We start from the raw sequence: 23,635 nt of genomic DNA, 5'->3' as shown, positions 1-23,635 counted from the left end.
AGTCACACTAGGTTATATAGCAGCAACGCTGAAGCTCTTGCAACGCGATCTCAGTGGCATCCCGCCCGTCCGAGCAGGAGAGGTCGCGCGTAGGAGACTCTGCACAGACACAAACAACACGTAGCGTTTCCGTCAAATTTCTACAGATCGATGAGCAAAGCTTCCTGAGGCTGTTCCCTCGCATGGTCTTCGAATTGCGTTGTGGGTGCAGAGGGCATCATCGTAGTCGGCGGTACGCTCGGTAGATCGAATACTGCCTGAGGAGGAGGAGGAGCATGGTAGCTCGTTTGTCGGGATGCATACCTCTGTTGCTGCTGTTGCTGAGCGTGATGTTGGTGGTCTTTCTGATCGGGCATGTTTCGAGGAGATGATGCAATCGTCTGCTGATTCGGCAGGGCGTCAGAGTAGGAATGCGGCGTCGTGGGGGCGTAAGGTGCAGAAGGAGCACTAGGTGTCATATCCGGTTGCGCATGAGCGTACCCATTCTGTGCAGAGATCTGTTGCACAGGTGCAGTAGGCTGTGAAAGCGGCTGCTGGGGCGGTTCTTGTGAGTACTGAGCGTAATGTTGGGGATCGTAGCCGTAGCTCTCTTGCGTCGGCCGGGTAGGCGGTGGAGACGCATACTGCCGTGGAGGCTCCGAAGCGGGCGGTGCACTGCTGTAGTACGCCGTCGCGGACTGTCTGTAACCATCATCTGTGCGAGTGCGATGTTCATGATGAGCGGGGGAGCACATCGTAGATGGGCCGAACGCACTGGGTACATAGCCGTTCGTCTTGTTACTCGAGAGCCGTTGTTCGAGCTGATGATCGTAGAGCCTGATGGCCTGCACAAGCTTTGCGTTCATCTCATTCAGATAGCCTGCACTTCCTGCTCAGCATTGTTTCATCGCGCAGAAGAAGCGAGTGGCACCTATCCTACGATCGGCACTGTCGAGATGACCGATGAGCACTCGGCCGGATTGCCGAGACCTTTCTGCCTGGGGCAGCAGAGTCTGAGGTGGTTGCCTTGTCCTCTGAGCTTGCTCGACCGCATTGGAGAACGTCAGCAGATCATTGAGCTGAGCCGTCTCGAGTTCGACAGACGGCAAAGTAGGTACGCTCGGTCTGACCGAGTAGCCCTGATGAGTATGAGCCGGCTGGGAGGGAGCAGGAGCAGAAGGCGGCAGATCGCGCAGAGATGCAGCAATAGCAGCGGCAAGATCCGGGTCTTCGGCTTCCATGTCCTTTGCAGCTTGTGCAGCGGTACGCACGCTCGCCCTCGGCGTCTCGTCTCCCTTTGAAGTACCCGGGTTGGCTTCTGCAAGAGAGAGTCGTAGAGCGAGCTGCAACTCTGCATCTTCGCGCGATTTCCGAGAGGAGACGTGAGCAGAGGACGCTCTCCTCAGATCGGCATTGTTGTCCGCTCTGCTCGATGAGAGGCTGGCAGATGACGCTCTGTTGAGTTTGTTCTTGGCAGTGAGCAAGACGCTACATGCATCGCCGGACAGAGCTCACCTTCGTGTCGAGCCAGCAGGAGCAGTCAATTTCTTATGACATCCATCGCATACTCTCACTTCCTCGGTGATGCCATACTGGGGCAAGGGCAAAGTCTTGGAAGAACACTTTTGGTCGAAGATCTGACCGCAATTCCTGCAGTGATGTTTGCGGTTCGTGATCGAGAAGGCGTCTCTGCATCTCGAGCAGAGCGTCGCATCTGCCCACTCCGGTGCCTGCACAGCTCCAAACTGAGCAAGAGGGAGTGATGATGACAGAAAAGACGCGTACGGCCATACTGTCGATCATGGCAGCCGTGGCAGATGGATCAATCTTGGGGAACGGTAAGCCTGCTGGGACGGGTATCAGCTCCTTGTCGGCAAGACATGCTGCCAACTCGCCCGATTGCCTGAGACGCGTGTAGACGAGTGAGAGCTTCGAGTAGGCCAGCGCGGGTTTGGACTGGAAAGCGGTCGCCCAATTTTGGACCAATCGCAATACGGTCGACCTGACATTGCTATCGTGTGCCTGTGAGTCCATGTCAAGAATGCTCTTATCAAGCACAAGTAGCAGCGAATGGCGTACCGAGTGAGCGAGTTCGGCGAGATCGTCCACGAGGTCTTTCGAGCCTGAAGCGTTGGACGAGCTCGCACCGGAGACTTCCCTCAGGAAGGCATCGCCACCGTTCTTGATACATATGTCCAGCGTGAGCAACGTGTAGAGTTGCACACTGCACCTTTCCGTCAGTCTGACTGTGCGAGGACGGGAACGAGGGAGGGAACGAGCTTTGGGTTGTGATGAGCTAGGCGGCGTTTGAAGCCCTTGACGGCGATGGGCGGAGTGACTTGCGCAGACCTGATGAGATCGGAGAGGACGAGTGCGTCTGGATCGGGAATGATGCTGTCTGTGTTCGTCGACGGCGTGGGGAGGGTGTCAGAGGTGCACTTGTCTGTCACAGCATGCGTTGGATCAGGTCTGAGCAGGATGCCTATGGCACGCAGATGCTGACCTAGTAGCTCGTCAAACGTGGGTGAGCCTTTGCTCGTCGATGCAAAGAGCCATGCCATCCTTGGCCCCCGTCCCAAGCTCGAGCCGTCCGACAGGCAGCTGACGCCGAGCTCCTCCTGAGCGCGTCACGGGCGACGATCAACGTCAGCGTCACCGTCAGCGCCATCACCTCTCGCTCACTCACCACTGCGACAGAGCAAGCGTAGCAGCGCAAGAGATGGTCATCAGGTTACGCTTGGCCAGGCACGGCGTTCGGGGCAAGCCGACGTACAGCATCGTCGCCATCCAGGCACGCAAAGCGAGGAACGCTCAGCCGATCGAACAGATTGGCACTTATGATCCCCTACCCGTACTCACCTACCCCCGCCCCACTTCACTACTCGATCGGAGGAAAGCAGAAGACGGCGTGTGGGAGAAGAAGCTCGAGTTGAACGCTCAGCGAGCAAGCTGGTGGATCTCTGTGGGCGCACAACCTTCAAAGACCGTTGCAAAGCTGCTCCTGCTCGTACGTCCCAAGCTCACGGCCATACTCGGCACAGAGCTGACCCTACTCGTGTATGCAGTCTGGTCTGAGTGAGTCTGATGAGTGCACAGATGAGGAAAGAGCTGATGCAGTCTTTGCAGCCAAACCTGGTCAGTTCAACATTGGCGGCATGCGAACAGACATTGCGTCACCATCGAGAGAGACAGAGACCCCATCGTCAGCAGTATCGGGAGTATGATGATCCCCTGTAGACCACGTCTTGTTGTATCCATTGAGCTTGCCAGGTCACCCAGACTGCTCCAGTCGCGTCAATTTGAGCCACACACAAACGCGGACGAGGGTGAACCGAGCCATGGCCGAGCAGCCTCTGAAGACCAGACGACCACGCAAGAGGGTCAGCGCACTGCACTTCACCCTACCGTTCTCAGATGTCCATTGCCATCCGCGTTCACAGAAACACAGCAAATCGAGCGTGATAGGTCAAGCGACGACCGGCTCTCCCAATCCTCAAGCGGGCCCGTCCTCACCTCTGCCTCCCGCTCAAGTGCATCAGCCGATTGATACAGCTCCGAATGAGGCTGCTTCTGCGAGCAACAGAGTCTTCCAGGAGACTTACAAGCCCCACAAACCGTCTGCTCGTGCTCGTGCTCGCGAGAGATCAAGGAACTTTACACTCAGCATTGCCCTGCCCGGCTCCATCCTCCTCAACGCCCAAACGCCCGAACTACGCACCATCCTTGCAGGCCAGGTCATTGCCCCTCTTGCAATCTAGAGTAGGACTGTAAAAGGCTGAGCTTGAAGATGGGCGAGTAGATTGCAAGATCGTGTGCTATCTTCAATGTGGACGAGATCATCGTCTTCCATGAGCCTACTTTCTCTCCATCGTCCGAGAATGGACACGAGCAAAAGAGGATGAGGGGGAAGTACAGGCAGACGGCAGAGGAGGAGAGTCAGTCTACTGCTCAAGCAGACGAGATGCTCGTCAAGATCCTCACCTATCTGGAAACACCCCAGTCTGTCTCTGTCTCCATCTCGTCATGCCGTGCTGAGTGTAAATACACAAGGTACCTGAGGAAAGCACTGATACCCATGCATTCCGCATTGAGGCAAGCCGGTATATTGCCACCCCTCGATATGCCGCACCATCTCAGACGAGACGACCCGTCACCCTTCAGAGAAGCCGTCGTACTCTCCCACGATGACGATGGTCGCTCTGTTCAGATAGATATTGGTCTGCGCGACCCTGTTCGCGCCAGAACAAAGTCGTCTGCCCTGCCCGAACGAGGCACTCGTGTCACTGCTCATTACACCAATGCAGAATGTACATCTACTGCCTCTCCATCGCTACATGCCCCTCTCTGACCAACGAGAACAGGGTCGCTCGTCTCGCCTCTGCTACCGAGAGAGCTACTGGGCATAAGCTGGGGCTACAGAGTCAGACACGTCTCACAGATCTCTCGCATCTTTCTCGATCCCGCACACGGTCAGCCGAACGAAGAATACGATCTCGTCATCGGTACATCCGAACGAGGCCAACCACTCCAATCCGCTCTCGACAGCTTTCCTCCTCATCCAAAGTACGCCTTGACTTGGCTGTTGATACCCGCTTCTGAGCGCTGGTTTAATGTGGTGTCAGACACGTCTTGATCGTCCTGGGCGGTCTTGCTGGTCTAGAGCTCACGATCGGGGCGGATGAGGATACTGGCTTGACAGCAGAGACTGCGCTCGATCTCTTTGACCACTGGATCAACCTCTGTCCGCACCAAGGCAGTCGAACAATCCGTTCGGAAGTTCGTCCCCAGTCTCTGTATACGACCAGGCTGACAGCGGAAAGCAGGAAGCCTTGCCAATCGCTCTGGCAACCCTCGCGCCGTATCTCGACAGTATCTGATCGTCAAATGCTGGCGAGGCTTGTCAATGCAGACAATCATGCAGGCGCTTGTCTGACAGCGGGTGTTGCTCTCTTCTGACTGCTAGACCTCGCTTTCTGAGCAGCAGCAGCGGCAGCCGGTTTCTTCTTCTTCACGCTGAGTGGGTTCGGCCCCTTGGGTCCTTTCTTCTTCCTCTTCTCCATCTTTTGCTCTACCGTATTGCGTCCGATAGCGGCAGTCGACCGTGTAGCTTTCACTTGCCCATCCACATTCGTCCCACTCTCTTTCTCTCCGACCTCTTTTGCTTCCTCTTCGTGGGCGTTTGAGTGAAGTTCGGCAAGAGGCGCATAGAGTTTCTCCTGCTCTCTGGCTGCTCTTGCTCGCATGGTCTGATCACTGGGCGACTCGAGTACCATGACAGATCGATTCATAAAGATGAGCGGTGTGCCAGGAACCAATCTCATCTTTGCTCTCAATTTGGCAGAATTGGTCGCCACAATGTATCGGTACCGATTGTCGTCGCCTGGTCGAGCACCGATCAGCACATAGATGCTTTGTCGATGCACCGATGAGGCCTACCAACGATACCTGAGATGCACTCTGTAGACTTTGCTTTCTTCTCCCAGTGGTTGCACTTGCGTCGCTCAAAAGTACGTGCCAGCTCAACAGCAGGCTGATCTTTCGGCCCCAAGTCGTACAGATGTTGTATGCAGCACTGGGTCATCACTGTGAACCGCGCTCAAATTGAGTGCTACCACTAGCGCACAGAAAGACGCTCGTACTTGGCTTGACGTTTCCTTGGACGACTGCTTCGAACCGAGCGACGGCATCGTCTTTCTGCGCAGCGAGCGCAATACAAAAATCGCTGTCCACTGTCCATCCACAGCCTTTCAGCGGTCGCTAGCTGGCTGCACAGGCGTGGGACGGACCTAAAACTTGGTAGGGTTCCCTGCGGATCACAGATGTCTTCAGCTCGGACAGACGAGTTGAAAGTTCGTGATCCACCTGAACCCAAAAGAAGAGGCATACAGCGCCATGACTTTGCGATTGGCTTTGTTCCTCTTCTGCCTCATCTTGGGCAGAGGCTCGTGAAGCTCGAAGGCAGAGACGAGGAGACCAAGAAAAGTCGCGTCGTTTGCCTTGCCTTTAGCTTTACTGCACACAGCTCCACTGGCAGGCTGACTTGGCCTCAAAGGCAAAGGAGGGTGAGACACTTTTTTCAGATGTAGTACAATAGTGTAAGAACTGATGTCACGGGGCTGTCTCGGGGGAGGGGCGTAGAGAAGGAGAGAAGCGCTTGGATCAAGCCTGAGGCGAATCGAGCAGATCGATGATCCTTCTCGCCAGAGCAGCAATCTCTCCCTCGCCTCCCTCTTCGTCCTCGTCGCCACTTCCGCCCGTCTGAGAGACAGAATCGGAAGGCTTGGGCTCGCCGCCGGCGGATGAAGGTGCTGCTGATGCTGATGTGGAAAGACCTTGGATGAGCGCCATGAGTTGAGATGAAGATTTGATGGAATGCTCGAGTGTGGCATCTGCAGCGCAGCATGACAGTCAGCAAACGCTCTGCGCGGAGCACAAGATGTGGTACCTCCTGATTCGAGGAGCTGGACGACGGTCCACACTGCAATGTGTTGGAAAGTCGTATCTCGGCTGTCGAGGAATCGGACGAGATAGCCGTGCAGACCACCTTCTGGTTCGGTCCAGACAGCATTAAAAGCAGCATAGTCATCCGCTGCATGTACTGCATCAGGACACACAGTGCTCGATAGATTGAAGGCCCTATACCTTTTGATGACAGATTGCCGATAGCTGCTGCGCTGTTGCCTTGCACTTCCACGCTGGGCGAAGCCGTGAGCGGTATCAGAACTTCGCAGATGCCCATGTCCAGCAATTGACCCTTGATATCATCTGCAGAAGAACATCTTCTGTCAGCATGCCACAAGGCTCTCTGACAGCGGTGTACGACTTGCCGCTGAGACCGAGAACGGCAGCGCAAGCGGTCATTTCGCTCTGAACGCTCAGCGGAACATTGAGAACGAGCTCCTTGATTCGTTCCACAGCTCCTGCTTCGACGATTGCGAGCTTGTTCTTCTCACTGCTCGCCGCCAGATTGCGTAGCGTGGAGATAGCGTGAGAAGCGATCTCCTCATTCTCATCGTATGCGAGTAAGTGGATGAGTGGATGGAGGAAGCCAGCTTCGATGATGGGCGACTCGTTGGCAGGATGGATAGACACGTTGCGGACGCAGGCTGCTGCCGATAGAATGAGCGGTAGGAAAGACGAATTGAGGAGTCTCAGAAGCGCATCTAGACCGCGATTCTTGACAATGTCGATCTGGTACTTCTCTGTTATGCAGTCAGACGTCAGTCACAGCGCTTGCGCTGATGTCTGCTAATACGTACCGTCACTAGCCAGATTCCTGAGCGCGAGAGCGGCTTGGCATTGGACTTTGAGGCTCGGTGAGTCCATGAGTCCGATCAGGTTGTGAACGAGTTTGGGTTCAGACTGGGCGAGCTTGCGTCGATTGACGCCGTCCACGGCGATGTTGCTAAGCGCAGTCGTGCAGTAGTACTGAACGTCCGTATCGGGGCTAGACAGCAGTGAGACGAGGACAGGGATGGCGCCCGCATTGACCAGTTGCTGTCGGTTCTCATCTGTCCAAGACAAGGCTGTGAGCTCTAAGCAGAGGGCAAACCCCCAATAGTCATACCGCTGTGGGTCATGTTGAGGAGTGCACCAGTGGCATTGCGCTGAACACGCATGTCTTTGCTTCGGGCGAGGCGCGTAAGAGGCACAAGGGCGCCGCTCTTTGCAATCTTTGTCTTGTTCTCGTCTGTCATGGATCTGTTTAGCAAGCCGTGCGATCCCTTGCGAAGAAGATCCATACCATGAGTAGCGAGATTGGTGATGCAGCCGACAGCGTTGCATTGGACCTCGACGTTCGGGCTGAGCATTTGACGGATCAGCGGCTCCAAGCCGCCCAGCTTGACGATGAGGATCTTGTTGTCAGCTGTACGGTCGATCAGTCTGTACACAGGTAGGTTCAGATATGGAAGACGCACTGTTGACTGCGAGATTGCCAAGGGCAGCGCTCGCGGCTCGTTGGACTTCGACATCGTGCGACTGGAGCAGGAACATGATAGGCTCGAGCGTATCTCTCGACACCTCTCGTACATCCCTGCCAGCGTCAATCGTGAGCCAAACGCTGCGAAGACGTGTGCAATGAGCTCTCACTTCTCTGTGATCTCTGCGAAAGCCAAGGCGGCACTTCGTTGGAGGTCCACATTTTCGGAGAAGGAGAGCGTTGCCAGAGATCTGAGAGGATCACCGGTGAAGAAGTTCGTCTCTGCTCGATCTGAAGCGCAGCGCAGTGGGTCAGACTGAGCACGAGCGAGGATGATGAGCCGACGACGCACTTTCTAAGTATTGGAGCAAATCGGCGACGGCTTCCCTCTCGTTCTCGAGCAGCAACGGCTCGTATCCTGCTCCTCTGCCTCCACCTGCGAGGCTCGCATCAGCATCAGCTGAGACACAGTCGAAAGCGCTTGATCGACTCGCCTCCGCAGCCGCAACAGCTAGCAACGACGCCCATCTTTCGAGCTAGATTGCAAGGTCGCCGTCGCTCAGATGTCTGACAAGTCTCGCACTGGTCAGTGCACGGGAGCCACTGCCTGGATCGGTGTCCTCTCGGCCGTATCAGACACTTGCGTGACTTGACCAGTTGGCCTTTGAGCGCTAGCAATCACGAGCCGCTGCTGGTCGCGCTCGCGCGTCAATTTGTGGCTCGCGCGGGATCAGCGCTCAGCCCGTTCGACCTCTCGACTCAGATAGATGCAAAAGATGCAATGTACCCAATGCAACATGCCACTCTCAGACTGCCTACGGATCGGATCGCTACTGCTGCCAAGAAGGCGAAGCAGAGTAAGCTGTCCTCTTCTGACCAGACGAATGTGGCTCCGCCGGCGATCCGCTCTGAGGAGAATATCGACCTGCGCCTGCAGGAGCGTACCGATCCGCGCCTGCAGATGGGCTGAACCTCGGACTCGAAGGAGAGTGCATCGGTGATGTCGGCGAACTCATCTTGAGAGACGAGAACGCCCGCGTTAGCAAATAACAAAAAAGAAAGCACAGAGGCTTCACTCACCGCTGGACTCCCGGGCGAATACTGCTGCGGTCCTCTGGGCGACGTGGGAGACGTTGGCGAGATCTTGCTGGCCATGCTCATCGCATTGGGAGATGTGGGCGAGTAAGCAGGCGATGTCGGCGAGTAGGACGGCGAGGTAGGCGAATACTTTCGCGCAGACGCAGACGCTGCAGCTGATGCTCCGGACCCTTTCCGCGAGCCTCTGCTCGACGCTGCGGGCGAATATAGCCCGTTCGGCGAAGTCGGCGAAAAGGCGGGCGAAGTGGGCGAATAGCTCGGGCTCGTCGGACTGTACCGTTGTCCTGTAGGCGAGCGGTGACCGGCTGGTGAGAACTGCGGTGAGGTCGGTGATGCTCTCCGCTGACCGTTCGGCGCATAATTGGGCGAAGCAGGCGAGAAGTTCGGTGATGCAGGCGAAAACCTGGGCGATGACGGCGAGAAACGCGGCGAAGCAGGTGAGAAGTTCGGCGACGCTGGCGAGTAGTGATTGGGTGATGTGGGCGAATATGCAGGCGAGGTATTGCCCAACGCTCCGTTGACCCAAGGCGAGGTCGGCGATGTCCTGAACATCGGCGAAGTCGCGCCCATCGCATTCGGCGACGTCGGCACATATGAAGGACTCGCGGGGGAGTATCCAGGAGATGTTGGGGAGTATGCTCCTTGCGGACTGGTGTTGAGATCTCCAGGACCACCGATCGAGTCTGCAAGGAAAAGGTCAGCACGAAGGCGCTGCGCTCGCATCGAGCACAATACTTACACGGCGAGGTTTGCCCGCTACCAAAACCATATGCCGTCATGGAACCATCGAGCATGACCTCGCCGGTATTGACGGGTGAGAATTGACCAGCGCCAGACAAGCCGTCGAAGGACATGTCGACCATTGGCGTCCTGCCGTCGCCCACGTCCATATAAGGAGTGCTGTGGCCCTGACCTTGCAGAGGCGTGCGACCGGTCTTGTGCATGAACATTTCGTCCATCATATTCATCGCTGGCAATCTATGATCGACGACCACTCTCTTGAGCGCTTCAAGATCGAGCATGGTGTCGAATGCGCCTGTGCCCATGGGCGCCAGCTGGCCAAGCAGCACATTCTCCGCGACGCCAGTGCAGTAATCTTTCTCGGCTACTGACGCAGCTTCCATGAGGATCTCGACAGTCTCTTCGAAAGAGCACCGCATGAGCGCGCCGGTATCTGCGCGATTGATGCCATGCCTCGTAATCGCCATCAACCTTCCACGATTGGTCATGAGGTCGCAGAGCAGCGACAGATGGCGATAGTTGACGTAAGAGCCGTCAAATTCGATGACTAATCGAAGCTCGCGAAGGAGAGCAGCACGAGCAGCTTCGATGCCGAGCACATTGTAGACTTCAACGATGCTGTTCGAGTATGTCCGTCGTGCATCGACGCCGTCAATAGTCAAGACTTGGCGCAGGTTGAGTCCATCCGTTTCGAGCGTCCATTCTTGTTCGCTGCCCCACGTGCCAGCAGGCGTGATCACCTGCTTCTTCTGGTCCACCATGTAAACTCGCTGAATGCCTTTGATACCGCCCAGCTCGACATCATCGAGCATGTGAGTTTCGATACGCTTGAGGAAAGCGACTTCATCTTGCTCGTCCGCATCATCATCGTCATCCTTTTCTTCTGACTGTAGCGTCCGGCACCGGATGACCAGCTTCTCAGCTGTGTCTTCGGACCAGATGACGAAGAGATCGCTTTGGAACACCGCCGAGATCTTGCTCGCAATGCCAGCCATAGTCAGACCCTTATCGAGAACCTTTGCACGATCAAGCTCATAACGAAGCAGCCAAGGGGACTGACGATGGAGGTTCTCTTCGACTTCCTGATCTGGAATAGCAAAGAAAGCCTCGACAAAGTCGTTGTCGTCCTCGATGACCGTCCGGCTCGGTTCGGGATCGTAAAAGATCTCTGCAGAAGCAGTGATAGTACGCAGTGTGACATGGCCAAGCTGATTGGATACGCTCTTTGCCCGTTGCTGATCTCTTGCATATCCCGGCTGAAGATAGACAGTCAATGAAGGCGTCTTGATATTATCAGCAATGTTGATGATCTCTTTCAGACGTGGTACACCGAGGGTGACGTTCTTACTCGAGACACCGGCATAATGGAAAGTGTTGAGCGTCATCTGCGTGGCAGGCTCCCCGATTGACTGTGCAGCGAGCGTGCCGCACATCTCGCCAGGATGCACGACAGAAGCATTAAAGCGCGCTTCAATTTCGCCAACGACCCAATCGAATGCTTCTCGACTGAGATGATGCTCGTGCAGTACCCGCTTTGTCGCCATCTCGCAGCGCAGCAAAATGCGGAACAGCAAGACAGCGTTGTTTTGGGCTTCGAGGGTCAGGTTATCAGAGCCTCGAACGATGACTAGCTTTTCGGATAGATCACGAATTGCTTCGATGATGTAAGCTGGCCTGAGATCACTAGGCTCTCGATCGTTGATGTTGAAGATCTGTTGAGCGTTCTGGATGATACGGAAGAGCTTGACCGGCAAAGGCCACTGAGCAGTGCTATTGTGGAAGATGAATTGCCGGAGCAGTGCTCTGTCTTCCTGCAGCTGAGCATATTCTTCATCGAGCAAGTCTTGCAAATTCGCATCCGCTTCCAGTAGGCCCGCTTGTAGCGTACCAGGCTTGAATGACCAAGCCGGATCGGTAATATCAACACGGTACATGCGCTCGAAGCCGACATCAGACTGCCTGATGGGCTCGATGACCTGACGTTCGACAGAGGCACCGTCCATGCCGTCTTCGCCGTAGACAAACTGTACGATATCGCCGAGCGAATTGCGTACTGTGCCGTCATAATTGACCATGACATCTTCTAGCGCTTTGACAAGACGACGTTGGATGTAACCCGTCTCTGCAGTCTTGACAGCAGTATCGATGAGACCTTCACGACCAGCCATGGCGTGGAAGAAGAACTCTTGCGGGGTCAGACCTCGCAAGTAAGAGTTCTCCACGAATCCTCGTGCTTCGGGTGTGTGATCGTCTTTGGTGAAGTGCGGCAGGGAACGGTATCGGAAACCAAAGGGGATCCGTTTGCCTTCTACGATCTGCTGACCAACACAAGCTGACATTTGAGAGATATTGATAAAGGATCCCTTTGAACCGGCAACGACCATCTGTTTGACGTTGTTGCTCGCAGCCAAGCTTCTTTCGGCAGATTGACCGGCAGTATCACGAGCTCTGTTGAGCGAGCCGGTGACTTTCGATTCGAAAGTCTCGCGGATCGTCATACCCGGCTCGGGCTCGATCAAATCTTGCTGCGCTTTGGAGATGAAGACGGCCACTTCGTCCTTTGCAGTCTGGATGTAGTCAGTAATGGTTCTCATCGTATCCCTGTCTGCTACCGTATCGCCAATACCGATACTGAAGCCATTGTGCAAGAGCCAGAAATTGACGACCTTTTGAACGCCCGTGAAGAACAGTCGACAGATCTCTGGACCCTTTTCTCTGAAGATGAGATCGACGAGCGACTCTCTCTGTGCACCCACAGTCTTCTTATTGATCACACCATAATAAATCTCGCCATCGTCTACGAGGACGCCAGAATCGTCATCGGGCAGGGAAGAATGCGCTTCGTTGTCGATGAACAGATTGACACCTCGAGGGATGCACATCGACAGGATCTGCTTGCCCGTCCACATTGGTTTCGGCTTGACAATTGCAGGCGGCGGGAGCAAGCCGTCCCATTCCGGCACCCAGAGCATGATATTCTGAACAAAGTCGCGATCCATGAAGCAGTCTCGCAAGGTGAACTTGCGAATACCGCAAAGTGTATCTTGCACGATGCCCATGACGGGCTTGTTCGCTTGGGGCGAGACGATCTGACGGGGAACCCATGCGATCTGCTGTAGCTCTGCGCGAGTTTCCTCGCTCTGAGGCACATGCATATTCATTTCGTCGCCATCAAAATCAGCATTGTAGGGTCTGTTCATCAGACCAATCAGCTCGTTAGTCGCGGCGACTAGAAGGTGACAAACGGGGTAACAGAGAGATTGAGTCGAAAGGTCGAGTAAGGCAGCAGTTTGACACGATGAGCCATCATGGACATCTTGTGCAAGGACGGTTGCCGATTGAACAGAACATAATCGCCATTCCGCAGATGCCTCTCCACGATCCAGCCATAGGCCAGATCGATACTCGTGCCCGAAGGCAAATACCGCAGATCGATTCGGTCTCCCGAATCTTTGACGACGTATCTCGCACCGGGCAGCTCGTCTGGACCTTTGGCAACCAAAGCCTGTAGAGCCGTGATGTTGTAAGGCGTCACCCGCTCAGGATAGGTCAGATTTTTCGCAATCGATTCGGGCACGCCGACTTCGTCTAGTTCTAAGTTGGGATCGCCAGTGATGACCGTTCGAGCAGAGAAATCGACTCGTTTTCCCATCAAGTTGCCTCTCAGTCGTCCTTCTTTGCCCTTTAGTCGGGCTCGGATGGACTTGACTGCACGACCCGATTTTTGCATCGCTTGGGGTTGACCGGGCAGATCGTTATCCATATAGGTCGCGATATGCCACTACATGTCCCCCCTATCGGTTAGCAAGACACAGCAGGGGAGTCCCGAGGACGTGCCTGTAGCAATTGCTCAAATTCGTCAAGAATATGAGCGCCTGCACCTTCGGCCTCTAGCTTGACGAGTTGCTGATTGGTCCGCAGGATTTCGATAAGCTTATAAGTCAGATCGTCTTCGCTGCGCATCGCGCCGCCATCGACAGAGACTGAAGGTCTGACGGGCGGTGGCGGCACGGGTAGGATCTGCAAGATCATATATTCCGGCCTGGCCTCGTCCTTGCTCAACCCCATGAAGTCGAGATCTCTCTCTGGGATGCTGCGCAGGATCTCGAGACACCGCCGAGCAGAAAGTGGGACTTTCTCCTGAGACTTGTCCTTGCCACCGTCGTCGTCTGTCGTCGACTTGTCGTACACGAGAAAGAGCTTGAGGCCCTCCTTGCGGATGACAGGTTGGATCGATCCGCAACCGCCATGTCGACCAGCATAGTATTCTTGAGCGAGCCGGGAGGCGCGTCCTTCGTCTCTGCGTTCGAGTCCAGTGAGATCATCGTCCTTGATGATCTGGATATCTGGCGCGTCACGCGAGCATTGACGCTTTTTGGCTGCGACCTCGTGGACCAGCTTGAGTCGTCTCTTTGGGTTTTGGGTATGTCTGACCGCATCCGCGAGGGGTAGCTCACTTTGGAAGTCAACGCATCAGCATCTAGAGCAACGATCAAAAGCTGGGCAAGACTCACGATAGATCAGATTTGAGCGTGCCACACTGGACGCAGACGCATTCGAGGATCTTCTTGACTTTCGTCATGAAGCCGACATGATAGACTGGCCGGCCGAGCTCGATATGACCGAAATGGCCGGGACATTCTGCCATCCCCTCTCCGCAGGTCTGACATTTGAAGTTGCGATCGATGGTACCCATCCTGGGATCTGCCAGTCCGCCCGCCTTGGGTCGACCGCCAACAGAGCTGCCCGCGCCGAGGCCGACATCCTGATAGATCTCGGGAGAGTCGATCTTTGCAACAGAGAGAGCACGCGTCTCCTCGGGTGACAGGATGCCAAACTGGATCTGTCGTACTCGACGGATCGGAGCCTGCGAGTACGTGAATGCATTCTGCATCTTGAAAGAAATGCTGAGATGCCCGAGTGTGTCTATGCTCGCATCCGTCTAGGTTCTCTCAACAGCAGCAGTGGCACGGGGACAAGATCGCTACAATAGAAAAGCCTTTTTGGGTTTGAGGAGATCTGCCTTGCTAGTCAAGTGCGCCTCTTGGCCTTGAGGGAGACGATCCGTATGCTCTCTCGTGTGATCAAGCAGAGCGTGTGTAGATGTCTGGACACGGTGCCTCCGGTCTAGTGCAGCAGCCTTTGCGTGCGTTTGGAGGGGGGAAAAGATAAAAGAGTGTGTGCGATCGTGAGCGAGTGTCCAGCAAGAAAAGCCAGGAACCGCTCCAGATCTTGATCAAAAGGTTCTCGTCGACCGAGCTGACAGGATGACTGCCCTCTCTCGTATCGCCGCTGAAAGACCGCTCGCACTGCCCAGTGAGATCGGAATCCTGCTCTCCTCTGTACGACTCCCTGACGGCTCGCTGACGGCTTTGCGGCTAAGCTGACTCGTCCTCGCCCTCGGTTCGCGAACCAGACGCACTGCTCTGACATGAGGGTGGTCATCATGAAACTCTCACGCGAATCCTGATGACGCGTGCTCCGCCATCGTCCACCAGGTCAGATTGGACGTTCAGGCTAGATACAATGTCGCTCGATAGTGCTCAAGGAGGCCGAGACGTACCCTCGCAAGGCGTGCGTCGTGTTGCCTTCCATGCTTGGAACCCTTGCTGATGATGACATCCGCCTCACATAGGCGAATGCAGGTGAAGATGCAGGCAAGATCGACGGCGAGCCCGTCGTCGGCTTCACGACCTCTGAACCTCAGGGCGAGATCACAGAGTGAACCCCTAGCTTGACCGGCCTGTCTTGAGGCTGATCACTTCTTGTGCCACAGTCCGTCGGGATTGCCCAAGGATCCCGTCTACTCGACGAGTGACGCATCGCACGAGCGAACTAAAGCCAGCACGGGTGGATTCGTACGTCCCAATTGACGCATGCTGCACGTGCACTGATGCGCAATACGGTCTGCACAGAGCCATGCAGATGATGCCGATGCTCATCCGGACACACGCGAGGATTCAGGTCCTGCAGACCAAGTGGACGTACTGGTGCGCCGCTTGATCGAATCAGTCTCTGCTGGACCACTGACCGTCGAAAGGCTGTGGACAGAACGCAGACGGACCATCCCAGAATCAGAGCGCGAGCAAGTTCACTGCCAGCCTGGAAGCTGCAGCCAACGCTGATTCGACTGCCATCTGAGCAATGCAAGGCAAAGTCAAGTCAAGCTGAACACGGTCAAGAAGAGCACAAAAAGGAAGCCGACCAGTATAGCTTAGAAGCTAGTCACGCACGTTGTTCACTGCATCATTGACAACAACAACAACATCATCATCTTGTGCTCCTACACCACTGATCCTGACATGAGGGGTGGTCTCTATCGCTTAGCCTTGCGCAGTCAGAGTCGGCTCCGACTATAGTACGCGGCTCAGACGGCCGTACGAGCGAGCTCGCTGTGACTGGGCTTGCTGTGCCCTGTTGTCTTGTTCCGCCCCCCTCATCGGCAAGGATCATGCGCGTCGTAGAAAGGCGAACAGACCACCGAGTCCGTCAGCCAGACCGAAGAAGGACCAGCCCAGACCGAGGTGCAGATATCGATCGTACGCTGTCGAGTCAAGTCACGGCGTCAGCTCGGCTCGGAGCGGAAAGGTCTGGTTCGACTGACCCCAATAAGCGAATTTCCTGCCTCTATACTTGCCATACCAAGGCAGGATGACGATATTGATCACTAGCTGAGCCTGGCGCCATAGCTCTTCCTTTGCTTCTTCCCTCTCCAGATCCTCCTGTAGCCATCGCCTCGTCTCACTCGAAGTGACCGAATCGGATTGGGAGGATGAGGAGGAGAGATCAGACTGTGCTCGATGATGACGAACCGTCGAAGCGGGCTGATGAGTCGCTAAGTAGGCTCTGAGCCTGTCCGCATTCAGGTAGCCATCTTCGCCCACGAGCGACATGCCCCCTTGCTGCCTGGCTGGCCTGCCCTCTGCGCCTTTCTGCTGAGCAAACGACACGCGACTCGGCTGATTCGGTCGATTGACGACGTGCTTGGCCTGGCCTGAGGGCGGATGCAGCTGGCCACAAGAGCGCTATCGGGCCATGTCGTACGCTTCAGACCACCGCACGCTATCAACCAGTGGGCCTGCGCCGCTCCTCGGTTCGACAGCGACACGTACAGCCGACAACGGTCTTTGCACTCGTCCTCTCGTCCTTCCACCCGCACAGCCGTACCGCCATCCGTAGCCCGACTGAATACTTCCACACGATGGTCTGTTGCTCTTGCGACGGACAGCGTCACGCCTCTGGCCGAGCAAGCGCCTGTCGGTACAACAGAATCGCAAGCAGAGAGGAAGAAACGATCTCGACGAAAGAGACAGTGGAGACGGCTCGGTCTGACGGTGGCTATCGTCTTGAGCGTTGGCTTTGTTGCCTATGAGACTGTTCGACCTTTCCGATTGTTCACGCTGGCAATAGGACGATGCACTCTCGTTGGAATAGCAGTAGGACACTGTATTGTCGACTACAAGCTCCTCTTCCGACGCACCTTCACCGACAAGGAAGAGCGCCATCAGGCTTACGAAGCCTGCCATAAGAAATGCGCCGAGAGGATACTCGAAGTCCTCAAGACCAACGGTGGCATCTATATCAAATTGGGTCAACATCTCTCGTCTGTCCAACTCATACCCACCGCCTGGAGTTCGACGATGGTGCCCCTGCAAGATCAGTGCAATCCTACACCGGTGAGGGATATAGAACAACTCTTTCTCACAGATCTGGGCGTCACACTCCAAGACCAATTCACAGATTTCGATCCGGATCCTATCGGCGTGGCATCGCTGGCTCAAGTCCATGTGGGCACAGATAAGAGATCGGGCAAGAGGGTGGCCATCAAACTCATGCATCCCGATCTCGAGGATTTTGCCTATGTCGACATGAAGACGACGACATTCATGCTCCGCGTGGTCAAATCCTTCTTTCCTGATTTCGAGGTTTGTCCAGCCAGCGTGTTGGGTGTCAAGCCATGATCCAAGACCGTCGAGCAGTTCACATGGCTAGGCGAAGAAATGGAAGAGAACCTTCCGCTCGAGATGGACTTCCGTCAGTGGTCTGGCTCGGCATTGCAAACGCTTCGAGCTGAATCCACCTCATGCTAATAGGTCATGAAGCGGCAAACGCACGAAGAGCAACGAGAGATTTCCAAGATCTCAAAACGACCTCTCTCGTCATCCCCGAAGTTCTCTGGTCAGAGCGCCGTGTCATGGTCATGGAGTGCAAGCTCATTCACTCCCTGAGCGCTCCCTGCTCACGAATCGGTCCTGTGACGTGCAGATATACAAGGCGGCAGAGTAGACGATCTCAAGTATCTCCACGATCACAACATCGATCGCAATCGCGTCTCGCAAGAACTCAGCAGGATCTTCTCTCAGATGCTCTACATCAACGGCTTCTTCCACGGTGATCCTGTCCGTCTCTCGTTTCTCCCATAACGACCGAGCTCACAGTCGAGCAGCACGGTGGTAATCTCCTCATCCGACCTGCCCAGCCTCACTCACGAAGCCCTTACAACTTTGAAATCGTCCTGCTTGATCATGGTATGTTCTTCTTGCCTTGCGCAACACGCATCGTCTCAAGACTCTGCAGGTCTCTACTTCGATGTCGACAGAGCGCTCAGAACGAATTACGCCAGACTCTGGCTATCGCTCATCGCTCGTCCCTCGGCAAAGACAGAAGCAGATCGGAGAAAGTACGCCAAACTCGTGGGCAATATCGATGACGACCTTTACCCCATCTTTGAATCCGCCATCACCGGGAGAGCATCGTTGGGCAAAGCAGGAGGAGGGAGTATGATGGATCTGGCCAACCAGACGCCAGAAGAAGCACATCGCATCAGAGTTGCAGTAGTCGAAGAAGGTCTGCTCACGAGTATCTTTGACCTGCTCAGACGGGTTCCTCGGCGTCTACTTATGGTTCTCAAACTCAAGTCAGTGCCCATCGATTCTCAATTCGACTCATGCTGATCACGAAGCACAGTGATCTGACAAGATCGCTCGATACTGCATTGAAGCCAACTCATCCTCCCTATCGCATCTGGCTCATCGTGGCAGAGTTCTGCACGAGAGCAGTATGGCAAGACGATCAACGTCAACTATCGGAAGAACGAGTCTCGACCGGTCTTTCCCTCTCGCTCATCCGACGATCCGTCTCTTCTTGGTTTGGCTTCCAGCTCTGGCACCGCGGTCTACTGTTTGCAGAGACGCTGGCCGATCTGCGAGCAAGCTGGGTTCTCTACCGAGATTGGATAACGGGTTTGACCGTGGGCGGATTCGAAGAGGCCCGTCGACGTAGATCTGGCTTGCATACGTTGGACTAATACCCCCCGGCTATCGCAAAGATGTTGTACTTGCAACCTCGATAGATTGTCGCACGTCTCATCATGTGAGCGAGTCCTCCATGTCCGCATACCACTGTGGTGGGTTTTGAGGTATCGCGATCAGTGACGTATCGAACAGCTCGACGTATTGCTGCTCCTCCCTTGAGCGATGTCGATCAATCGTTTCCGAGAACATACCTCTGCTTGAAAACGGGCTTTCGAAGCTGCAAAGGAGATATACTCTGCTATGGCCGCAGAGAAGGACCAATGCTCCAGCTTACGCAAGATGGCAAACATGACGCCCGTCACGTGTATGCCAGATCTGTACGCCTGCCGGGCTTCAGCGCGCGCGAGACGTGCTAGAGTCGGCAAAACGAACGAGTCCATCAACATGATCGGATACCGGTCCCTATCGAGCGCAAGCTCAATAGCATCCTTCATCAATTCATCGCTAAACGGTCGCCAGCTCGCCGTCTGTCCAAGCGTAACACCGCCAAGTCCAGGCAGGATACTCTGCAGGCCCAACGAAACAATCTCCACTTGCTCTTGCTCGCAAAAGGTGCACAAGGGCTTCGAGGTTTGTTCGGGGGATAAGATGACGAGTGTCTTTAGCTTGAGTGTGCGGATGAAGTTGAGATGAGCGGGCAAGATGGCGCTTGATCTGTACAAGTCCGTGTGCACCTCTTGAAAATGCACCGGCACGGCCAATGCCATCCAGGACTGTGACGGGGGCTCAATCGAGCCAGACGAAACGCCTGCTCATGTCGACTGTAGAGCACCGCGGCTGCGACAGGCGAGAAGCGAGTCGGCGTCGCGTCGGGGATGGCTCAGTAAGTGCCGCATCGCAGGTCTTTGCCAGGTCGTGCGCTGCCGCCAAATCAACTCCTTGTTGAAGCAACGTAAGCCATTGGCGATCTTGTTTTGTTCTGCATAGCTCACGCTGAAGCTACAGCAGAATGTCTGTCGGCGTGCCACCTTCCTTCAAAGCGCGTCGCCAACCGTTCATGCGATGTGCCTGGCTGACCTCTTTCTTTTGCTCTGTAGGACTTGGCCAAGGCCTCCAACGACCTCCTCAACAAGGCGAGCCGTCAAGCTCGCGAAGGCGTTGTCCGTCTCATGTCGAAGCTGTTCGCAGGACTTTCCAACAGCCGGCACAGAGCTCGAAGTAAAGACTCGCGCACCGAATGGCGTTACCTTCAAGGCAAGTCGCTGCTCCTCACTCGATGTTTAAGGGTGTCTCAGTCGACTGACCTGGTCTTGCAGGTCGGAGGTATCAAGGACGCCAAGTCAAATGTGATCACAGGGCACGTCGTCTCCTCCAAGCCAATGTGGCATGCTAACTCTGCAAAATAATGCAGCGATATCGAAGGCAAATATGTTCAGCCCAAGAACGGCCTCACTTTCACCCAAGCCTGGACGACGAACAACCTGCTCAAGTCCCAGATCGAGCTCGAGGGCCTCGTGTCCAAGGGTGCGCAGGTTTGCTCGAACCTGCGCCTCACGCTGAACGCGCAAGAGAGCAGGCTTGAAGCTGGACGTCCAGACCTCGCTACAACCTGATGCTGGAAAGAAGACTGCGGCCATCATGGCCATCTACAAGCAGGCTGGTGTCCACGGTCGTGCCAACCTCGACCTCTTCAAGGGCCCCACCTTCACAGCTGATGTCGTCACTGGGTCAGTCGCTAAGCATTTGCAACTGGCAAGCACTCGCTTAGTTTGAAACGCCAGACGCGATGGATACCTCGTCGGAGGTGATCTGTCTTACGACGTTCAGGCTGCAAAGGTCCAGAAATGGTCCGGCGCAATTGGCTACTCTGCGCCCGAATACAACGTCACGCTCCATGCTCTCAACAACCTGTCGGTCTACTCTGCTTCATACTACCACAAGGTCAACATCGATGTCGAAGCCGGTGCAAAGGTATTTCTCATGCTGACACGTGACCTTGCGCCGGCTGATGCGCTGAGCAGGCAATCTACGACAACAAGTCGCCCTCGAACAAAGTCTCAATAGAAGTAGGCGCAAAGACCTTCCTCGACAATGCTACTTTCGTCAGTAAGTGTACGCACTGCATGTGCTCGACACATCTTCTCATTCGCATTCGTCACAGAGGCCAAGATCAACAATGCCGGTATTCTCGCATTGGGATACACGCAAGCGCTCCGACCGGGTGTCATCGCTTCGTGGGGTCTCTTGCTCGATACGCAGAAGCTTAGCGAAACGGGCGATGCAAGCAAGTCTGGCACGCACAAACTCGGCGCAAAGTTCTCGTTCAGCAGCTAGTTTCGCGTTGCTTCTCAATCCATCCCAATGCGACTCTCGCTCGCTTTTTGCAGGCCGTGTGAAACTTTGTCATTCGATGCAATGCCATTGACCGATCGCTTGCACCTCGCGGAGCCGACCAGTGTTGAAGCATACTTCATGTGGGATCGAGGCATTACGTCCGAGGTGTTCTGCTCTGCTTCTGGCCCAACTCCCAACGCACTATCAAGCAGCTTTCTCCCAGAAAATCTATATAGATCAAGCGAATCGAGATGATGGTCAGAGCCGCCTCAGTAAGTACCAAGACGGTCGCAGGAGTAAGCTTTCTGTTCTTCTCTTCCAACAAGGTGGTTATGCCCATGCTTAGCAGCAAGACTTTTATCTTTGGGTTCCGACCCATGGCAGCACTCCTGGGCCCTGCCGTCAAGCTTTCATACGCTTAGTGACACCGCTCAGCGAGACACGATGTGCAATCTGCTCGTCACTTTGCCGTTTGCCTGCGCAAGCTTTCAATTTGTAATGCAGCTGGTCGGCAACCAGCTCGTACCTTGGCTGTTCTTGAGGTGACCAGGAGCACAGGCCGCCGGAACGCTTTGTCCATACCGCTCTGAGCTTATGATCCTCCTCGCACGTGCCCTCTACAGTGACCGGATAGACATCTCGGCAGGTCAAGCTCGTGCCTACTATTGGCGTCATGTCCCTCGGGTCTTCGCCAGGACCGCACATAAGAGTCGTAGCAGGATCAGTCATTCTGAAATGGCCTGCTCGTAGCGGTTGAGAACGCAACGTTGTAAGCACAAGCAGAAGTGACGAACGATCCTTCGATCCAACGGAAGCCTCCATTGACATCGACCAAATGACTGAGCAGCACGCCCGAATGATGCGAATGACCTCGTCGCTCGTTGACTCTATGTCGCCAAAATCGTAATTTCTGACGGCGTGTGCGTGCCATATGATCACATCCGTCGATATTTCTGTTTGTTTATAGGCTCTGCATAACGGTTTGGGTCCGCCTTTGGCGGAGGTGCAGTAGACCGGCTCGGTGTTTTTTCTAGGTTGAATCCGGAGTGCCCAAAGCATGTCTGGACTGCTCGCGGTCATTTTGAAGGGATAGGCCACGAGATCGTCGACTTGCAGAGCCCCTGAGCACGTCACCTTGTGTGCGTTCATGCCGCAGCAGTACATCGACTCAGTGGCGGCGGGTTTTGGTGCCGCAGCGTTGGCGATCAGACCTGCGTAGGATAAGACTGCTGCCTTCATTAAATGGAGCCTATCGGCGTAGTACGAAGGGGGGTTTGCGAAAGCGAGACAGATGCCAAGTACGGCAAGATCTGAGGCAAGGCATGGACAGGAGTGCGCTTCGAACGCGTTGCTCTGTGAGAAGACAACGATCGGAAATTCCCCTTTTTTCCTCCTAGCCAGCATGCGGACACGAAATTGACCATCGAGTCAGTGAACGACACACCGATAACGCGTTCAGCATGACCGATTCGAAGGACGTTCGACACGTCCAGCAGCGACAGTGAGCTCCTAGCTCAGGCTTCGACTCAGGTGTCCAGGCTAAATCACACATACTCCAATGGTTGGTCGTGCTTGCTTTCCTGCCTTGTGGCCGATTCACCGTGTCTTTTCGCTGCTTCCGTCCCTGCCAGACCCTTGCTTGCATTGCTCGGCGAGACACAACGTGACATTTGAGTCGTCACCATGCCGCTTGTCTGCGCATTCGCTGAATTTGCGATGCAGCTGGTTAATGATCAGCTCATACCTTGGCTGTTCCTGAGGCGACCAGGTGCAGAGGCCGCCAGAACGCTTTGTCCATACAGCTCTGAGCTGATGATCCTCCTCGCACGTGCCCTCTACAGTGACCGGATAAATATCTCGGCACGTCAAGCTCATACCAGGAACTGGCGTCATGTCGTCTGGATCTTTGCGAGGGCCGCACATGAAAGTCGTAGCAGGCTTCGTCATCTTGAAAAAGCCTGCTCATACCGATTGAGCAAATAGGCTCGTAAGAAGCAGAGGTCACAAACGATCTTTCATGCCGACTGAGGCTGCCATCGACATGGACCACATGACCGAACAGCACGCTCGTATGATACGAGCAACCTCATCGCTCGTCGAAAATATGTCGGCGATCTCGTAGTTCCGGACGGCGTGCGCATGCCAGATGATCACATCTGTCGACATTTCCGTTCGCGCGGACATTCTACAGAACGGCTTGGGTCCGCCTTGAGCTGCAGTACAGTAGAGCGGCTCATAATTTCCTCGAGGATGTATCCTGAGTGCCCAGAGCATGTTTGGGCTGCTGGCGGTGAATACGAAAGGGTAG

The 23,635-nt window shown here is 55.1% G+C and overlaps 12 protein-coding genes across 12 annotated transcripts; 4 read left to right on the top strand and 8 right to left on the bottom strand.

Annotated features, from left to right (window-relative positions):
- Nucleotides 1-80: 80 nt before the first annotated feature.
- L969DRAFT_88785 (uncharacterized protein) lies at nucleotides 81-2,701 on the bottom strand. Its single transcript, XM_014711448.1, has 10 exons — nucleotides 2,666-2,701; nucleotides 2,483-2,597; nucleotides 2,260-2,422; nucleotides 2,059-2,203; nucleotides 1,875-2,001; nucleotides 1,765-1,823; nucleotides 1,495-1,709; nucleotides 911-1,434; nucleotides 755-859; nucleotides 81-694 (listed from the first exon to the last, which is right to left on the bottom strand). Exons 2-10 carry the CDS (start codon nucleotides 2,538-2,540, stop codon nucleotides 141-143), a joined length of 1,950 nt encoding a protein of 649 aa, XP_014566934.1. The 5' UTR covers nucleotides 2,541-2,597; nucleotides 2,666-2,701; the 3' UTR covers nucleotides 81-140.
- L969DRAFT_18362 (uncharacterized protein) lies at nucleotides 2,699-4,856 on the top strand (the record flags this gene model as incomplete). Its single annotated transcript, XM_014711274.1, has 9 exons — nucleotides 2,699-2,986; nucleotides 3,045-3,054; nucleotides 3,106-3,181; nucleotides 3,428-3,713; nucleotides 3,779-3,978; nucleotides 4,030-4,286; nucleotides 4,341-4,542; nucleotides 4,602-4,755; nucleotides 4,803-4,856. 9 exons carry the CDS (start codon nucleotides 2,699-2,701, stop codon nucleotides 4,854-4,856), a joined length of 1,527 nt encoding a protein of 508 aa, XP_014566760.1.
- L969DRAFT_626535 (uncharacterized protein) lies at nucleotides 4,509-5,909 on the bottom strand (the record flags this gene model as incomplete). The annotated part of the gene is made up of 5 exons (XM_014711447.1): nucleotides 4,509-5,359; nucleotides 5,416-5,562; nucleotides 5,619-5,708; nucleotides 5,766-5,785; nucleotides 5,842-5,909. The coding sequence occupies 5 exons, from the start codon at nucleotides 5,907-5,909 to the stop codon at nucleotides 4,893-4,895; spliced, it is 792 nt and encodes a 263-aa protein (XP_014566933.1). The 3' UTR covers nucleotides 4,509-4,892.
- A 229-nt stretch (nucleotides 5,910-6,138) lies between these two features.
- On the bottom strand, nucleotides 6,139-14,633 carry L969DRAFT_95435 (uncharacterized protein; the record flags this gene model as incomplete). The annotated part of the gene is made up of 17 exons (XM_014711446.1): nucleotides 6,139-6,368; nucleotides 6,425-6,568; nucleotides 6,622-6,744; nucleotides 6,807-7,181; nucleotides 7,239-7,490; nucleotides 7,547-7,669; nucleotides 7,724-7,846; nucleotides 7,899-8,014; nucleotides 8,071-8,191; nucleotides 8,253-8,344; nucleotides 8,391-8,507; nucleotides 8,735-8,916; nucleotides 8,981-9,681; nucleotides 9,738-12,931; nucleotides 12,985-13,520; nucleotides 13,577-14,195; nucleotides 14,254-14,633. 17 exons carry the CDS (start codon nucleotides 14,631-14,633, stop codon nucleotides 6,139-6,141), a joined length of 7,428 nt encoding a protein of 2,475 aa, XP_014566932.1.
- Nucleotides 14,634-14,823: 190 nt separating this feature from the next.
- L969DRAFT_50818 (uncharacterized protein) lies at nucleotides 14,824-15,184 on the bottom strand (the record flags this gene model as incomplete). Its single annotated transcript, XM_014711445.1, has 2 exons — nucleotides 14,824-15,091; nucleotides 15,162-15,184. The coding sequence occupies 2 exons, from the start codon at nucleotides 15,182-15,184 to the stop codon at nucleotides 14,824-14,826; spliced, it is 291 nt and encodes a 96-aa protein (XP_014566931.1).
- Nucleotides 15,185-15,251: 67 nt separating this feature from the next.
- Nucleotides 15,252-15,992, top strand: L969DRAFT_76407 (uncharacterized protein; the record flags this gene model as incomplete). The annotated part of the gene is made up of 5 exons (XM_014711444.1): nucleotides 15,252-15,313; nucleotides 15,375-15,460; nucleotides 15,516-15,597; nucleotides 15,655-15,729; nucleotides 15,780-15,992. Exons 1-5 carry the CDS (start codon nucleotides 15,266-15,268, stop codon nucleotides 15,990-15,992), a joined length of 504 nt encoding a protein of 167 aa, XP_014566930.1. The 5' UTR covers nucleotides 15,252-15,265.
- A 17-nt stretch (nucleotides 15,993-16,009) lies between these two features.
- L969DRAFT_104227 (uncharacterized protein) lies at nucleotides 16,010-16,674 on the bottom strand (the record flags this gene model as incomplete). Its single annotated transcript, XM_014711443.1, has 3 exons — nucleotides 16,344-16,674; nucleotides 16,218-16,283; nucleotides 16,010-16,146 (listed from the first exon to the last, which is right to left on the bottom strand). Exons 1-3 carry the CDS (start codon nucleotides 16,630-16,632, stop codon nucleotides 16,010-16,012), a joined length of 492 nt encoding a protein of 163 aa, XP_014566929.1. The 5' UTR covers nucleotides 16,633-16,674.
- L969DRAFT_76405 (uncharacterized protein) lies at nucleotides 16,405-19,332 on the top strand. The gene is given in 7 exon segments (XM_014711442.1): nucleotides 16,405-17,664; nucleotides 17,719-17,773; nucleotides 17,833-17,988; nucleotides 18,005-18,138; nucleotides 18,186-18,267; nucleotides 18,317-18,656; nucleotides 18,707-19,332. The coding sequence occupies 7 exon segments, from the start codon at nucleotides 16,744-16,746 to the stop codon at nucleotides 19,044-19,046; spliced, it is 2,028 nt and encodes a 675-aa protein (XP_014566928.1). The 5' UTR covers nucleotides 16,405-16,743; the 3' UTR covers nucleotides 19,047-19,332.
- L969DRAFT_50877 (uncharacterized protein) lies at nucleotides 19,108-19,760 on the bottom strand (the record flags this gene model as incomplete). Its single annotated transcript, XM_014711441.1, has 3 exons — nucleotides 19,108-19,197; nucleotides 19,245-19,368; nucleotides 19,426-19,760. 3 exons carry the CDS (start codon nucleotides 19,758-19,760, stop codon nucleotides 19,108-19,110), a joined length of 549 nt encoding a protein of 182 aa, XP_014566927.1.
- A 125-nt stretch (nucleotides 19,761-19,885) lies between these two features.
- On the top strand, nucleotides 19,886-21,754 carry L969DRAFT_88777 (uncharacterized protein). Its single transcript, XM_014711440.1, has 10 exons — nucleotides 19,886-19,945; nucleotides 19,999-20,032; nucleotides 20,091-20,126; nucleotides 20,182-20,247; nucleotides 20,310-20,350; nucleotides 20,405-20,517; nucleotides 20,570-20,720; nucleotides 20,775-20,964; nucleotides 21,015-21,099; nucleotides 21,155-21,754. The coding sequence occupies exons 2-10, from the start codon at nucleotides 20,003-20,005 to the stop codon at nucleotides 21,325-21,327; spliced, it is 885 nt and encodes a 294-aa protein (XP_014566926.1). The 5' UTR covers nucleotides 19,886-19,945; nucleotides 19,999-20,002; the 3' UTR covers nucleotides 21,328-21,754.
- On the bottom strand, nucleotides 21,709-23,116 carry L969DRAFT_88775 (uncharacterized protein). The gene is made up of 4 exons (XM_014711439.1): nucleotides 23,072-23,116; nucleotides 22,122-23,021; nucleotides 21,854-22,067; nucleotides 21,709-21,803 (listed from the first exon to the last, which is right to left on the bottom strand). Exons 2-4 carry the CDS (start codon nucleotides 22,729-22,731, stop codon nucleotides 21,788-21,790), a joined length of 840 nt encoding a protein of 279 aa, XP_014566925.1. The 5' UTR covers nucleotides 22,732-23,021; nucleotides 23,072-23,116; the 3' UTR covers nucleotides 21,709-21,787.
- L969DRAFT_95428 (uncharacterized protein) lies at nucleotides 23,006-23,511 on the bottom strand (the record flags this gene model as incomplete). The annotated part of the gene is made up of 3 exons (XM_014711438.1): nucleotides 23,006-23,021; nucleotides 23,072-23,285; nucleotides 23,337-23,511. 3 exons carry the CDS (start codon nucleotides 23,509-23,511, stop codon nucleotides 23,006-23,008), a joined length of 405 nt encoding a protein of 134 aa, XP_014566924.1.
- Nucleotides 23,512-23,635: the final 124 nt, after the last annotated feature.

The sequence above is a fragment of the Mixia osmundae genome (genome assembly GCF_000708205.1).
Source record: "Mixia osmundae IAM 14324 unplaced genomic scaffold scaffold_7, whole genome shotgun sequence".
NCBI lineage: Eukaryota > Fungi > Basidiomycota > Mixiomycetes > Mixiales > Mixiaceae > Mixia > Mixia osmundae.
Note: the sequence above shows the minus strand (reverse complement) of the source record. Positions and strands in the feature narration are given on the sequence as shown.